The sequence below is a fragment of the Primulina eburnea genome, chromosome 7, assembly GCF_022965805.1.
Source record: "Primulina eburnea isolate SZY01 chromosome 7, ASM2296580v1, whole genome shotgun sequence".
NCBI lineage: Eukaryota > Viridiplantae > Streptophyta > Magnoliopsida > Lamiales > Gesneriaceae > Primulina > Primulina eburnea.
Window position 1 is genome coordinate 1975440 of NC_133107.1, and position 16385 is coordinate 1991824.

The 16385-nt window shown below is 34.3% G+C and overlaps 2 protein-coding genes across 2 annotated transcripts; both read right to left on the reverse strand.

Moving 5' to 3' along the window:
• Nucleotides 1-1538: 1538 nt before the first annotated feature.
• On the reverse strand, nucleotides 1539-8113 carry LOC140836480 (UTP--glucose-1-phosphate uridylyltransferase-like). The gene is made up of 21 exons (XM_073202027.1): nucleotides 7889-8113; nucleotides 7730-7777; nucleotides 7247-7338; nucleotides 6997-7087; nucleotides 6092-6152; nucleotides 5935-6012; nucleotides 5805-5855; nucleotides 5654-5727; nucleotides 5245-5317; nucleotides 5082-5139; nucleotides 4816-4862; nucleotides 4667-4732; nucleotides 4096-4128; nucleotides 3335-3387; nucleotides 3166-3241; nucleotides 3034-3090; nucleotides 2839-2922; nucleotides 2651-2749; nucleotides 2462-2566; nucleotides 2279-2350; nucleotides 1539-1753 (listed from the first exon to the last, which is right to left on the reverse strand). Exons 1-21 carry the CDS (start codon nucleotides 7969-7971, stop codon nucleotides 1727-1729), a joined length of 1428 nt encoding a protein of 475 aa, XP_073058128.1. The 5' UTR covers nucleotides 7972-8113; the 3' UTR covers nucleotides 1539-1726.
• A 1549-nt stretch (nucleotides 8114-9662) lies between these two features.
• Nucleotides 9663-13168, reverse strand: LOC140836483 (protein REVEILLE 2-like). Its single transcript, XM_073202030.1, has 6 exons — nucleotides 12327-13168; nucleotides 11772-11900; nucleotides 11558-11669; nucleotides 11401-11462; nucleotides 10933-11244; nucleotides 9663-10599 (listed from the first exon to the last, which is right to left on the reverse strand). The coding sequence occupies exons 1-6, from the start codon at nucleotides 12351-12353 to the stop codon at nucleotides 9907-9909; spliced, it is 1335 nt and encodes a 444-aa protein (XP_073058131.1). The 5' UTR covers nucleotides 12354-13168; the 3' UTR covers nucleotides 9663-9906.
• Nucleotides 13169-16385: the final 3217 nt, after the last annotated feature.

Below are 16385 nucleotides of genomic sequence, written 5' to 3' on the forward strand. Positions count from 1 at the left end.
ATCAATTCATTACTTTTTAACTTATCTAGACGTAATGCCTTATTCATCCTTGAATTATTAACATTTATTTGTCTTGTGCTTGTATTTTGAACTTAAAATAGTTGATTGCTATTTTGAATTTTCAAAACCAAGGAGTGGGCTAATGGTATTCGTTGGATTATTTCATGTGGGAGATCTTGTCATTGAAAAAGCCAAAATCCTTGATTCTTGCACATCTTAGTCCTAAAATGTAACTATAATAATGACTGTTTAAGTCGTTAAAAAGCTAAATATGTGTCTATAAACCCATGATGGGCTACATGTTTTGAAAAAATTGTGTATTTCTGATTAAAAGAATCTTTGTGCCATACCTACCTTTTACTCGGGAAATAAATCAATCCGCCTGCAAGTAGTAAATTAATGTGGAAATAGATTGTCATATTCAGGACCACTTGATATATCATCGGTACATAATACAGACACCGTGTACATATTCAACAAATATGTCGGAGAGGAGTGTGATTTTTTCGAATCAAATAGATTTTATGCTCCAGCCAAGTACCGAAACATTTTTCTTTTGTACCATATTTGAGGTATTTATTGGGCTTTGTTTTGTGGTCGAGGTCGAAAAAATTATCGTATTTCAAGATTATGATGTGATATATTATTATCTTCGTGAATGTTTTCCTTTATTATTAAGATTCTATGATTTGATTTAATTAATAGGTGATAGTGGAGTAACGTGTGGCAAACAAGAGGGGACTCACCGATGGTACTATATACCCGATTGTGCATTTGTAAACATGGACTTCTTTAGAACATATATTTTTTGAGCATGAGATGACACACTTTTGGTTTTGGTTATAATTAACTTTTCTATGATTTAACTTATTTCTAGGTTGTTGGTACATTTGGTTTTTGGTTGTATATATGTGCGCGTGATTAATTTGTCCTGTCAACAAAGACTAACATGAATAAAATTTTATGTATTTCTCTACAAAAAAGTTTGTTTGTTTGTTTGTTTGTATTTCTGTGAGTCGAGCAATTGAAGTTTTTGGATTTATGTTGAGTCAATTAGCTTTTAATTATAGTCTTGGCTAAAAGTGCTTCATCATGAGAACCGTCTGACTATTTAATATAAGTCGGTATCATTTGGGCCATGACAAACTGCTTTATTTTAATACAAATCTAACAGCTTTGAAATTGACAGTCTTGGAAAGTACAGAAGAACTGAAAACTTCTGTCGTCGGTTAATTTGAACGTGGCATTCTCATTTAGGCTTGAGACTTGTGAGAAAGATTTAGACAAGATGTCAGTGTGTGTACCTCTTCTGTTATCTTCGAATTTAAAATTCCGAAAACTGTCAACCAACACAATCATTGTTTGTGTTTAGTTAATATTTAATGTTGACTTAGCGTTAATACTTGAAAATATATTTTCTTCGCTTGCAATTTTTATGCGCTTGGTACGTGTTGCGTTGGAGGTGCTCGTGTGCGTTTGTTTTCTGTTCCTGACTGAATAATAAATAACTCGAAGAAGCTCACGTGGGAGCTCACAGATTCTGATGACTAATCAGTGCATCACAATTTTTTATTAAAAAAAAAGCCCATTCACTTTTGTCTGTTCAACGGATTTATTCATCTCATACTTCCATTCTCGATGCTAGTCACAACCAAAAAACAAAAAATTTAAATAAAAGTCACTTCTTGTAGAACATTGCTCCAAGTCCAAAGAGACGAGTCTTCTTCTATATATCTCCAGGACCATTAATTTCCTGGAATCAAGTTGGGCAAAGGTAAGCCAGTGATATCGATTTCGAAATTTATCATAAATATAGGGGAAAAACAAACTACTCCTCGCACTGCAGGACATACACTGTGTCCAAAACGAAATTTAATATACAAGTTTTAAAATTACAAATGTATTATTTATTTTTTTGACAACATATTTGATTCATCAAAATGGTTATTTGGTCCACAAGTCTCGTGTTTAGTCTATATCATAGCACATATACACAGGGTAATTACACTAAAAATTCGTGATATGCATATATCCTACACTATTATATTTTTCTGTTGATTTGATATTTAGTTTACTTGTTAGAAACAAAGTTGTTTCTAGCCAAATAAAGTTCTCATACCAGCATGTAGGTTTTGTTTTACACACGCATGAATGGTGCATTTCGGTCTCAACTCTGACACTTATTTGTTTAATTCTACAAAAAAATCTTACCAAATAGACTAGGTAATTTATCTCATCCACCAAGTCTTATCATATCATGATAGATGTGGTATATTACCTTGTTTTCAAGAACAGCTCCATCAGGTATTTCCAGCTTCAGGCCAGGTTTCGCAGTAATTGTAACTTTACCCTGAGATACAGTAACGCGTCCACAAAGATGAATCAAAATATCATAAGATATGGGAAGCTTAAAAGCATTCATTCACATTTAAATTGCATGAACAACCGAATTTCACGTTACCTTCAGAATAACACCAGCTCCAAACCATACATCACCCCTTACCTTCAAGCTATCCAGTTCAATAATGCTGGGAATTGACTTAAATCGACTTAAGAAACTTGCAACCTATTATGGAAAGATCTCAGGTTACATGATTTAACAGAGATATTCGCCAATCATATAAAACTAATAGCTGAGATGAATCCGAACCTTCTTGAATTCAGGTCCCAAATCAATAGAAGGATTGGAAGGATTGGCCCTTGCTGGGTTCCGGCTCACAAAGCCATCGGACAAGGTGTATAGATCAGACTGATGATTGAGTCAGAAACCATTATAAACAGCCGGTGACTAACGTCATTAAGGTATTCAATACACAAAGTATTGCATGTGACACTTACTTGGACTAGAAGCAGATCTGAAGTTGCTTTTACCGGAAGGAAACGAGAACGAGGAACGTTGGCACCGATTGCATGATCAAAGAACTGCATTGTGATTACTTGAGAGGTTAATTTAACGAGATAAAATAATTGGAACCAAATTAAAACTAAACTTGTCAAATTTGACTATTTCAAAGACATTTGAGTGTAATGTACCCTTATTGCAGCCCCTGCAGCAGTCTCAAGTTGAAGAACTTTCACCCCATCCACTTCCTATTAAAAGTCATATTGGCTTGATCAGAGAGGTGCTGTTTCCCAGAAAGATTTCTTCTAGAGTAAATACTGTACCTTTGGATTGGGAATAATTTCCATCTTCAGAGCTTCTCCTTCCACAAGTCTTTTGATTGCGTGCAAGTTCACCCACCTGCAAGATATGGTTATACAAGTTCTTTACGCGTTTCTCTAGAAGAATGCAGTTATTTAGCCAGAAGTAACCTGGGGTAATTTCCTGACTTACAAATTGTTGGTGTTGAAAATTTTGAACTTCTCTATGGACTTAAATTCATTAACCTGTATCAACAAGAAAACATCCATCAGTTCAACCCCAAGCAGTAGTGGCCCATTATATTTAGTAACAGCAGGAATACAACAAGACACATTATTTGAGGGAGCTTTTGGCTAAATTTGCTTAAAACATCTTACAACCACCTAGATATAATGTTTGTGCCTGAAAAATTTATAAGGTGATAGATCTCATTTGTAAAATAGGTTCCCAGTTTGTGTCGATAACATAACACAGAAAGCTTATAAAATGAATTTTTTGACGTTTTGAATTTTAGTGAAATAATATAACAGATCTTTGACATTTTAAAACGAGTTGGGATTCCCTGATTTCTTGCAAAAGGAACTTACATCTCTAACACCTTATGAAGCAAAACTATGAGAAATAAATGTTAATTTTTTTTTTTTTGCTTTTGTTTTGATCAGTGAACTCAACTTTCACCTTTATATGATTGATAATTATTATAATCATCCCAACATATATGGCTCCAAATTTGTTTTCAATGGTCATCCAATATTACATATAAAAGTTTTATGCAGTTACAAGAGCCTTGAAATGCATCAGAAAAATACATGTTTATTTCTATACCCTAAATGTAGTAAACAATGGTACACAATTAGTTGTATGTGGATTAAAATAACCACGGGGACCAGATATATGTGGATTTAATAACAATGGGAAAACCACAGAGAACAGATTAAAGAATTAGCACTCACGTATTCATCTGGAACTTGTGCTATTTCCAGAAGCTGCAGCACAGACAAGTCAACAGTTACCCTAATTAATATCGAACATTAACAGCAGAGAGTTTAAAAGAGATATTGATCAGCATAAATAGGCGCAAATTGAGTGATAGAGAAGACAGCTGTATTTTATTGCTAATTTGTTGGCAGGTACTGTAAAACAAATAATAGAAATTCATTTTGTCAGAACTGTAATATGTCAGTGTTGCTATCATTACAATCTGAAAGCAACAGAACATATAGGCGAAATCTTAGAGTTGAGTTCACGAGCACAAAAATAAATTAATATTTCAAATCTGAAGCATAAATCTCAACATAGGGTGAGAGCTCAACACCTCGCCACCTATTTCTCCAAAACGGTGACAAACCTGTTTAAACCCTTCTGAGGAAGAATCTATAGCAGAGTTCACAAAAACTGAGCCAGCATATTAAATTTTTTTATCACCGTCTACTATTTTCTGGAGGTGCATTCATAAGAACCGAAGAATTGTTACGACTTCAGGATTGAATGTTATATGAGGAGAAATGGACCCACTCAACATACCTGTACTTTCCCTTCATAAGAGATTAGAGTACCACCCTTTACGTCAGCTAGAGTTTTGGGAGTGACCTGCATAAACACGTACCATTGATATCTTGAAACAATTTGTCCTAAAGAGGAATAAAATTTAAGAATAGACCTTTTTCAAATACCTCCATGCAATATTCATTCTTGTTATTGATCAAATGGTTTAAAATTTCTGCAACGGTGAATTAAGGCAGGTGTTTTCAGATCACTTGAATTCACAGATTCTGCCTCAGATGCGCTCACTCTCTCTCCCCCACCCCCCTCTCTCTCCCTCACACACACACACAAACACATAAAGCAAAATTTTAATGTACAAACATGACGACAAAAAACACAAAATGTCAAGTGCTTGAACAATGTGTAAAGCTGAGTTTTCAGTCAACAAGGATACTCAAATCAACAACAGCACCCAAGTTATCAGAATTGGCAACAAAGACGTATTCTTTGCCCTGAGAGAAAAAAGAAAGAAGAAAATAAGAATTAGATCTAACCAGGCATCCTTGAGCAGTTTTATGCCATAATAAAAAGATTTTGGTGTTTTAACAGAGCTGCACCTGTGATAAAAATAGATCAAGTTTCCCAGTATTCATCAAAGATGGAAAGACATCCCCATGACCAGGGGGGTACCTGTATTTGCAACATGCATTAATAAGAACTAAAGATGACATGAAAGATTAGATTCAATTATGTGAATCAGCAAGCACTTGATCCTAACAGAGTAAAGAGGACGCACTGATTCTTTCCCTTCAAAAACAAAGAAAATAAAATATCCATAAAATGTGAAAAGAATGGTAAAATGAAAGATAAAGTTGAAGATTACAATATACATCATGTCCTTAAGAATAAAGTAAACATTTCCTAAGAAATTAACCATAAAACCAGAAGTAGCAGTTAAATTATTAACTTGCCAAAATACAAATCTACAGGAATCAGAAGAATAAGTGAATTGGTGACATGAAATACCATGCATCCTTGCCATCATTTCCTTTGCAGGGAAGGGGTGTGAAATCTTCAACAACCAAACGAGGGTACTGACTCTGAAGTTTAAAGGAAATGAAGTTTAACCATGCAACTGCCATCACGAAATTATTGCAGAAAACATACATATACAGACCTGGTTAAATGTATGAATCTCGATATTTGTGTTCATATACTTCTCAACAATCTAACATATGAAAAGAAAAAATAATTAAGTTTAATTTCATTTGTGTATAGTCATCCAGTGGATAGAATTGATATCTTACCTTTAGTGTATCATCATGAGTGTTGAATGAATTCATTAATACCAGGGGCACATTGCATCCATACATAGCATTGAGTGTCTATCGACAATTGAAAATATCAGTTACATGCACCGTGGAAGAAAACAAAACTGGAGAGTATGCGACATAGGAATAATACCTCGATTTGGATGACAATTAAGTCAAGAAATGTCAAACCATTTCGAACTTCAATGACAGACCTAAATCATGGAAACAAATACAACTTAAAGCTGATTAGGATAATCAAAAGAGTGACACTGACCACAACTATGAAAAGTTTTCAAAATGCTGTGTAAATGTGATTATGGAAGAAAAGCTTTTGTTGTAAGACAATCTCAATTACATTGAGAAGAATGAATTTACTAGCAAGAAAAATGGTGGCAATAACTATTCAATAACATATTTAAATAACGAATCACAGAGAGTTTGCTAGTCGGTACATCCAAACTTCTAATTTGGAATATGGATAGATCAACTTTTTACCTGTAGTACAGGAAATATATATAACGAGCATAAATATTGTAGCTAGAGTTAAGGAACCGGAACTTATGAACATGGTGAAAATCATGGCACTATGCTGACACATATTGCAGCCAAGGAGATCAACATATAAACTTGGGAATTCAGGAAACAATATTTGGTCTGATGGAAGACTTCCTGGATCAGTCATAGGTTTCCACTCCTATACGACACCTTGGAGAAGAAATAGAAAATGATTTTTACTGGTACACGATATACAGCCCCCATTAATACTTTTATTATTAGAAAATTTGTAAAGTAAGAAAAAAAAGTTTTATCTGTAAGAAAATTAAAAAGGGGTAAAATAAAAATAATAAGTTTTACTTTTTAATATGACAGCGCATTCAGAGTAAGTTGCATTTTAGACCACCTTACACAAAAAATGGTGGTTTTCAATAACTTACAGAAACTATTGCATGAGATGCCAATTCAAAATTATAGAAGCATTACTTCGTTCAACATAGTCGTAAAGTTATCACAAACAGATAAACTAGACCATAAAACAGAAATATTGCCAAGGCATACTTGGGGCCAGTACATCCCATTGTTGTTCCCAAGCCTCCATTGAGCTTCAGCACCACAAGTTTGTCCAAAAGTTTCTTTGTCTTCGCAATATCTGCAGTAATATGGACAGGTAACCACACCGGACAAATATATTAACTACGATAGGCTAAAACATATTAATCAAACCCAAATTTTGATGGTTTAAGGAGAAAAGGAGAGATGTTTTCAAATTGACCAGCGAAAAGATAAAGGATTGGAAAAGGAATAACACCTTCAGGAACAGGGGCTAAGGAGTCATATGGCACCACAACCTCATCAGTTGGGGTCTGAATCTTACTCCACTGTATATGCTGAGCTTCACCACTGTGATTCACAAGTTACAACCAAAAGAAAATCGGTTCAGCAGAAATCTTAAGTAATACAACCCACTACCACTGTATTCAATCAAATTAAATCATACACGAGTAAGAAGTAAGAAGACACTTAGTTTTTTAGATTTTGAGAATAAACTTCTATGAATATCAGAATTAGAGATTCAAAGACATTTATCTTGCGTCTAGCTTCCTCACTGCCCTTAGCATGGAGCTCAAAATACAAACAAAGGTAAATTAAATAAATCTACTCACTTCTGTAAATAAATTCCGACAAATGAAAGACGTCAAGCTGATATATACACAACAAAAAACGGAATTCAAACATTTCCGACGATCATAACACGAATAATCAATCAAGGGAGTAAAAACTCGAAACTCACCTGAGATATCGAGATACGAGGTTGACGAATCCAGATTTCTCATTTTCGCTGAAATAAAAAATCCAATAAAATCATTAACTTTTTCATATCCTCATTGGTTGCAACTTGAAACTAACATGAAAGACTGAAAGACGATGAAGAGGAAAAAGGAAACAAAACCTGATTTGATTGAGAGTGGACACAGCTATCTTGAGGTTGTGTACCTTCTCCTCATCAGCATGGCTCAATTTTCGAGTAGCCATTCCAGATTCAATGTCACTGTGAGCTCGATTACAGATCTAGAAACAGAGAGAAAAGGCAGAAACCGAAAAGACACGTAAATGATGAAGGAAAAGGAAGCTCCACACTGTTTCTAGATTCGTGTGTATATATATATATATATATATATATATATATTAAAATGGAGGGGTAGTCCGTGGAAATGAGGAAAGATGAGAGGTGCAAAATATAAATAAGTGAAAATCGAGGGACACGTGCGCGTCTAAGGCCAACGGAATTGTTTTTGGTGCCCACCTCGTTCCAAAGTAAAACGAGAATATACGAATTAGATCCACCAAATAGAGTTGGGCTTGCGCGGGTTTTTTACGCTACTATTTTAAAAAAATTCCTATATTATGTTGATGAATCACACTTCATCAAAGCACCAAGGTTAGACGAAAACTGAGTTTTAGGTCTATAATAACCAAGCGCGGAGCCAAGAAATTTGTTCCACTCGAACTAATATCAAATTATCCAAAATTAACATATAAATTTTAAAAAAATATTGGATCTCCCCGCTTGTAGCAACAAATTCATTGTCCATCTAAAAGAAATTATAATTATAATTTTATGTTACTCACTTCATCTCAATTATATAGATCATATTTCTTAATATGTGTGAAAAAAAACATGTGTATATAATTGGGACGATGGTAGTATTTAAGTGTAAGTGCTAATTTTATTGATAGATTCAAAATATGAAAAATAAATTACTTTATGGTGTAGTTCAATTCAGATCCGAACATAGATTATTTCCTTTGAACTTACGAGAAAAAAAATATTATAATCACCATACCACTTTCATAAATGGCAAAAACTTAAATGAGACGGTCTCAAGAGTCATATTTTGTGAGACAGGCTCTTATTTGGGTCATCCATAAAAAGTATTACTTTTATTATAAATATCAGTAGGGTTGACTCGTGTCACAGATAAAAATTCGTGAGACAGTCTCACAAGAATCTACTTTTCATAAATTAGTTCACAAATATCATATACAAAAAATGGAAAAGAGTTCCCCCTTTTTTTCTGTTATCCTTCATCAATATTCCCAAAACCTAACTTCGAGAAAGATTGGATAACATTGCACCTATTTTAACTTTTTCAGTCACCCCTCTTTTTTCTTGTCACATATAGGGTTGTGTATATTAGTAAAATTTAGTATTATAATTCTTTAATTGAAAATAACACATAAAATACACCACCTCTGTCTAGTGATAAACATGACTAATGTTTGTAATTACATGTTTCTTAGTTGTCATATATCATTTCCAAACATTTCGTTATATAAAAATTTGAAAATACTTAAAATAAACTCTGACAAATGATGTCATAATATAAGTTTGGTTATATGATTTCAGCGTTGATTTATTTTTTAACAGATAACACAGATCTATGCTTGTAACATAGATTAGCTGTTTAACTTGTACAACTAAAGAATCTATAAAAATTATGAAAATCAATGTAATTTAGAAATCAAATCACAGTCGACTATAAATTTTGATAAAACAGTAAATATTGGATGTTACTGATATATATTTTCTCCCAGTTCGACGGTTACACCAACTGGCGTATACAGTAAAAGTAATATTTGCTCAAGCATATCCAACTATCATTCTTCAAGAGGAGCATATGCACGGAGTAGAATATAAAGGAAATGCAAATAAACAACAAAACTTCGACAATGAACTTCCAAGCTCTTCTTGATGTTATATATATACTACAAATTGTACAAAGAAAGCACGGAGATGTAAGGGATATGCACAAACACAATTCAACTCCTCGCACATTACAACATTTGAAATTCTAAAACATAAAATACATCTCAAGATTCAAGAGGTGACAAAAATTACACTAGAAATGCATTGCTATATTTTTAATAGTCATTGCACCTCGGAAAACGCATAACCTTCACCAGCTTCTATAAGCAGAGGCGAACCCTCTGTTTCTCCCGTTCTTCAGAAGCCTCATTCGAGGTCGAGGTAGATAGGTTTTCGCCAAGGCATCGTTTATAAGGCACAAAACCTTTTCCATGTTTAGCCAATTTAACTGACATGGTCTTGCTAAATTTGGAGGGAAGTGATTTTTGTCCCTCGGATTTCATCTCAAACGAGTGGTAGTAGCTATCAGCTCCCCAGTTTTTCTCTCTCCCTGTTGTAGTGCAAACAGATTCTGTATTTGAACCAGTTGAGGACCCCTCCTTTTCTTCATCTTTGCCAGGCATATGACACGAGATTCGACCTTTGATTGGGGTTGGGTTATGCACTTCCTGAACTGTCGGTGATTTGGCGCTGCAGAGTGTCAACCATGGTAAAGAAACCGGACACCGAGTATCCTCAGGGTGTGAGTTTTCACGTACCACTTGCGTGTAATAAATATCGCTAGTTGTTGCACCACAATAAAGTGACAAAGGTGCAACGCTCCAAGGAAATAAACAAGTCCCCATGTCTTCACCAGAGGACTCGAGCTTGCTAGCCATTAATGCTGCTAGATTAGCTGGTCCATGAGGATCAGAAATGAGTAGTGTTTTACCAAACAGCTTCAAGCACTGAGCAGCTGATTCGTTTGAATCTTCTTTAGCAAGAAATTCGTTTTGAGACAAAAGCTCCAATTCCTGTCCAGTTAAACTGTTGAATTAAAAAATAGGGTAGAAATATAAAGAAGAGAGAATGGAATGCATTGCAGATTTATATTGTTCAACCATAAACAACCATTCTTCTGTTATATAATCGTACTCCCTTCATATATGTCAAAATAAACTTTAATAGTTATGGTAAAAAAATTCTTTTGCATAACTTAATCACAAAAAATCACACAAAAACTATGCTTGAATCTTAATAATATCAAATCATTATGTTCCAATATAGCATAAACATTTCAAGTGGATCAAGAGTTTGCCATATCACATCCACTGTAGGAAGATGAGTAAAATAAGTAGAGTTAGTACCGGAGAAACTTGTTCATCCGGGCTAGAATATTCATCTTTTGAACCAGAAATTAGAGACAAACAATTTTCTCTAGCACATGCATCTGAGCCAACTGCTGATAATACGGATGTAGGAGATTGGTTTTCCGGTTCCGAAATAGACAGAGTAGAAGACGAAGACCTTGTTGGTTTCTCGGGTATTATAAGTCCTGTTTTGACTGGGCAAACCAACTTACGAGGATAAGGGTGCATTGGTTTTCTTTTAGGTCTCGGAGGAGGAATTTCAATTGGTTTTTCAGAGTCAGCATCAGCTCCATTTGGATCACGTGCGACCTAATCACCACACAGATATTTAATATCAATGAGAAATGAATAGAATAAAGTTTATCAATAGCAAAGTTGGAGCCCAACATCATAGTTCTCGCCCAAAAAGGCGGCAAACAGATGTAAGTGTAGATATTGCTACTGATATAAGTGCAGCAGTAAAACCTTAGAGAAAAATTTCTGTGCGTGGCTCCGAATCTGCACCGCAGATTTTGTACTCACGTGCTCTGTAAAGATGATGAAATAAAATTTCAAACTTCAGCAATACAAGGGAAATACTGAAAGATGCATTTACAAAACAGCGTCTCAACCAAATAAACACCTTCAATTCTCCTCCAAGCTCGACCGTAAAGTTTCAGTGCCTCGATAAATTTTTTATGCTCTTCTTCCGTCCATCGTTCTCTTTGTTTCGTGATCGTATACGGCTTCCTCGCCTATTTGAACAGAATATTAAAAATAAATAAAATAAGCTGCCAAAATGCAAGATAAGTTGGATAGTAGCTCCGAAACCGTTATAGACAAGAGAGGATAAACACCTTGGGAGAAAATTCTTCCCCATCATGAAACTGCTCCTTCGACAGGGTACCAGCAGCTGTACCCAACTCTAAAAGAGGCTTATTGCTACTACGAGGAAAAGTGCCTGACCCCGTGCCTCCATCTTGTTCCTGTGGTAGGAGGAATATAGAAAACAACCCACTAAATGTCAAGAATGATACTCGAGAAACTGCAGCTATGGCATGTTTAAATGATTCAAACTACAGCAAAACACCTGGCTGGAATACTACAGCATCAGTGTAACATTGACTTAATAATCGGAACAAACAGATTTGTTGGACCAAAAAATCAAGAACAAGCTACTTGGCTCATCGAATTAAACTACTGTACTTAATTGTCCAGTTTTTCCCGGGTGTTTATACCCTCTCACCGGTGCAGTATTTTCAAGCATAATTTCATATCACAGACAGTGGTTAAAAACAAGACATGATTCTTGCTGATACTACTGTAACACCAGAAACCTACAACAAGTCAAACTATGCAAACAAAAAACCTTAAAACCAAAAGAAACAATTTTTCGGTACGAAAATTGTAACCTGTATGGTGCCGGCTGCAGTGACCATCAGTTTTCCAATTTTTGCTTTTTCTTCCTTACAGAAATTTCAAAACCTTCTTAGCTGAACGAAATTAATTTCCTCAATCTCAGTTTTTTGCTGGAGGAAATTCTCATGCACCTCAAGAATTAAGATCTCAATAGATGAACTTTTTACAAATTACCAGGGCCACTTATGGATCCACGAAATAAATTTCACTGAATAATCCAATATATCACTCACTGAAATTCTTGATTATAAGGAAAAACTATAAACATGGCAGTTTTGATTTTTTTAACAAACTTTGGCAAAAAGATCAATTTTATGAGATCTGTCATAATAGAAAAGCGATTGAAAATTGGGTAGAAACACCCCAAAAGACTCGAGTTTTAACTGAGAAAATTACCGAAACAGCAGAGCAGAAACACAAATAAGAGGAAAGAATCGAAAAATACAGAGAAAGAAGGCAAAGAAAGCGAAAGAAAACGGATATGTGAGAGTTCACACTCACAAAAATTAAAATAATACGAAGGCAGAAATAGTTGTGGGATTGGTTCAGGGGAAGGATGAAGAAGATGTAGAGTTGCCACGTCAGATTGGTGAATTCAGGAAAATTAAGGATAAATGGGGTTGAATCATGTGGCTCGAATTCGAAAGAGGTTGTACGCCACGTGGCGCACACCCTTTTTCTTTTTCTTTTTTCTTTTTTCTTTTTTCGGGACGTGATTCAAATTCTGTGCCTTTTTCCTCTCTCAAACCCAACTTCGGCTTACGGGTAATTCAGTTTAAACATAACTGAAGTCTCTCGTCTGACAATTTCTCTTGGCGTCATTTCCCGGTCAAGATCCACGGTGACCCGTTGATGCCGCCCAAAGCTAACTTGTTTGCATTTTTACTAATTACATGGGATAAATTGTGTTTAATGATGCATTAATCTATCTCGCTAAATTTATACTTCTGAACAAGAAAGCGACGTTACTTTTGATATACTTCTATTTAGTTAAATGGTGATCCGCTCAAATTTTAATTATTTTTGTTTTTATGCGAGCTTGAATCGATTTTATTTTTGTAGGCTCAAGTAGGGGTGAACATTCGGTCGATCCGGTTATCGACCGAACCGAATTAGTCATAACAGAACCGAACCGAAATATTTATCAATAACCGAACCGACCGAATTAATTTTCATAATCGATGAAAACCGAATCGATAAAATCTTAACCGATTAGTTTTTAAACAAATCGTGTTTTAACTTTAAGACAAAAACTTATGTAAGACGGTCTCACGGATCGTATTTGTGAGACGGATCTCTTATTTGGGTCATCCATGAAAAAATATTACTTTTATGCTAAGAGCATTACTTTTTATTGTGAATATGGGTAGGTTTGACTCGTCTCACAGATTAAGATCCGTGAGATAGTCTCACATGAGACTCACTCTAACTTTAATTATATATATAATTTTTCTTGAACACTACAGTCTACATAAATACATCAAAATATAAAAGCACACACATCACAAATGTATAAGTTTTGTTTGAATACAATTCATACATGTTTTTTTTATAAAATAACATAACATGGACGAGCATCGTCTCGACCTGTGACGAGAGATGGATAGGTAGCGGACGAAGTCATGAGTGGAGAATAGAGAAGTGGGAACGAGAAAGCCAAAACGTTTAGAATTATGGTTGATTTTAAAATTAATAATTTAAATATATATAAAAATTGAAAATTAATAAAAATCTATTAATAATAGTATTTATTATATCGGTTAATTCAGTTAACCGATTTTAAAATTTTTGAAAACCGTAACCAAACCAAAATCTTGCTCACCCTTAAGCTCAAACATGACTCGAATTCGATCGAGTTAATAATCGAGTTCGATCTAATTAAATATCGAGTCAAGCTTTAACTCAACTTTACTTTCTAATATCAGTATTAAAATAAAAAAAAAAAACGAGATCTCGAATTCAATATATGATATTGAAAACACCACACTCCAACTCGACCGAACTCAACCCAAATATCAAAACAAAGTCTACATTTTATTTATACGAAATCTTTAATATATTTTTTAGTCAAATATTTGTTTTATCCAGAAAGTGTGCTACCAAATATCCCGAGAACTCAAAGTCGGGAAGTGTATTTTCACTTACCACAAAGTGCCTGACACGCGTCGCGATCCTACCGGACGCTTTATTTTTCACGGATCGTGAACGCACTTTTGCCCACTTTTGCCATCGATAATGAGTGGGAACACAAATCGAATGGACAGTTGACCACAAAGTAGAGCCTTTGATTTAGGTAATTGTAACATTAAATATTTTTATTTTTAAATAGATGCATTCTCGGTAACATCGCCGCGACATGTTGAATTTTCTATGCAAAACAATTATAAGAAATGATTTCATGAATTAATTCCATAATTACAAATATATAATTTTGATTATCATTATTTTTTATGTCGAAATTATTAGTATAAAAGTATTTTAATTTACAAATTTAGTCGACGAATAGCGATTTTATCCACTTTTAATTTGTCAGAGAAAATATATGTGTGTGGGGGATATTTTTGTGGGCAGATGTAGGGAATCCATGGTAGTCCCGAAATGGTGATCATACATGTCCACCTATATTTATAGTAAAAACTTGTGTGAGATGGTCTCACATGTCGTATTAGTGAAACAGATTATTTGGATCATCCATGAAAAAGTATTACTTTTTATGCCAAGCGTATTACTTATTATTGTGAATGTCGATAGAGTTGACCCGCTCACAGATCAAGATCCGTGAGACAGTCACATGAAACTCACTCCATATTTATTTATTGGTTACAGTCTCTTGTCGAGGGGTATCTCTCTCGCATTCCGCCACCCCCATACCTAAATCATTTATAGCCACTTGATTATCAAATTCACATTTCAAAACGATGACGACGATGATGATAATAATAATATCTATTGAAATTCTTTTTCTTAAAATATGTGAAATAAAAAATTTCCCATAATCTCAAATACAATACAAAAAATAATAATTCCATGTGTGTGTGTGTGTTTATTTAGGGAAAAATATGGTAGCCTCTTAAAAAGGGTAGAGTTGTGGATTGGAAAGAAAGTGGTAGTAGATGAGGATGAAGATGAGATGGCCTACATTTCAGCCATTAATATATTCCCAGCTCACTTTTTTGCACTTTTCAGCCACATCACCACCACTTGCCGCCCCACTTCCATCGACCCACCACGTGTACAGTTTGACAGCCCTCTTTCGAAATGTGGTTGTGCTATATTAAATCTAAAGTATGCAATGTTTAATTTAATTGAATTTCGAAATGTGGTTTTGTATTTTAGAAAAGTCGTTTTTGTACAATTTTAATACTAGAATCACCTATTTTTCGAATACTTGTCATCTTATATTTTCCATTTCGTCTTCGCACTTTATAATTTTTTTCTCACTTATGCGTTATATATAAATTTTCTTGACCACAAATATGTGGACCGGACCTTCTCTTTCTGCCTACAAGTTTGTTTTAATTTTTTAAAATGGGATTTTGGAGAAGTTTGATGTGGCCTGGGGATATATAATATATATATGTGTGTGTTAAAGTGCAAGGTGTCGAATGGGTGTGAACTTTCTAGCTCGTCTCTTTGGCAAAAGGCCAACTAAGAAAAGGATAAACAAATAGTAAAAGGACATATATTGTATTATTGTATGTGTTTGCAGTTGAAAATTGGACAAGATCTTTTTTCGGATACGAAAATATTAAAGCCATGACTGACAAGCATTTCTCCTTTTATTAAAAAAATTATTTTTGAAGGGAGTGAAGTACTTGTCTGAGGAGCGTCACGACAAAAAAATTATTGGTTAGCTAATATATTTTCTTTCGTTATTTAATATTTTTTTTATAAAATAAAAATAGGTGAGCGACTTGATTTTTAATACTTTATTATGTTTTTTTTATTATTTAGCGTGTGATCGTAATATTTACTAAGCTTTTTTTTTCTTTTTATGAATATATCAATTGGCATTTTGCAAAATAAATCAATGTTTTAATTTCAGTATGTTT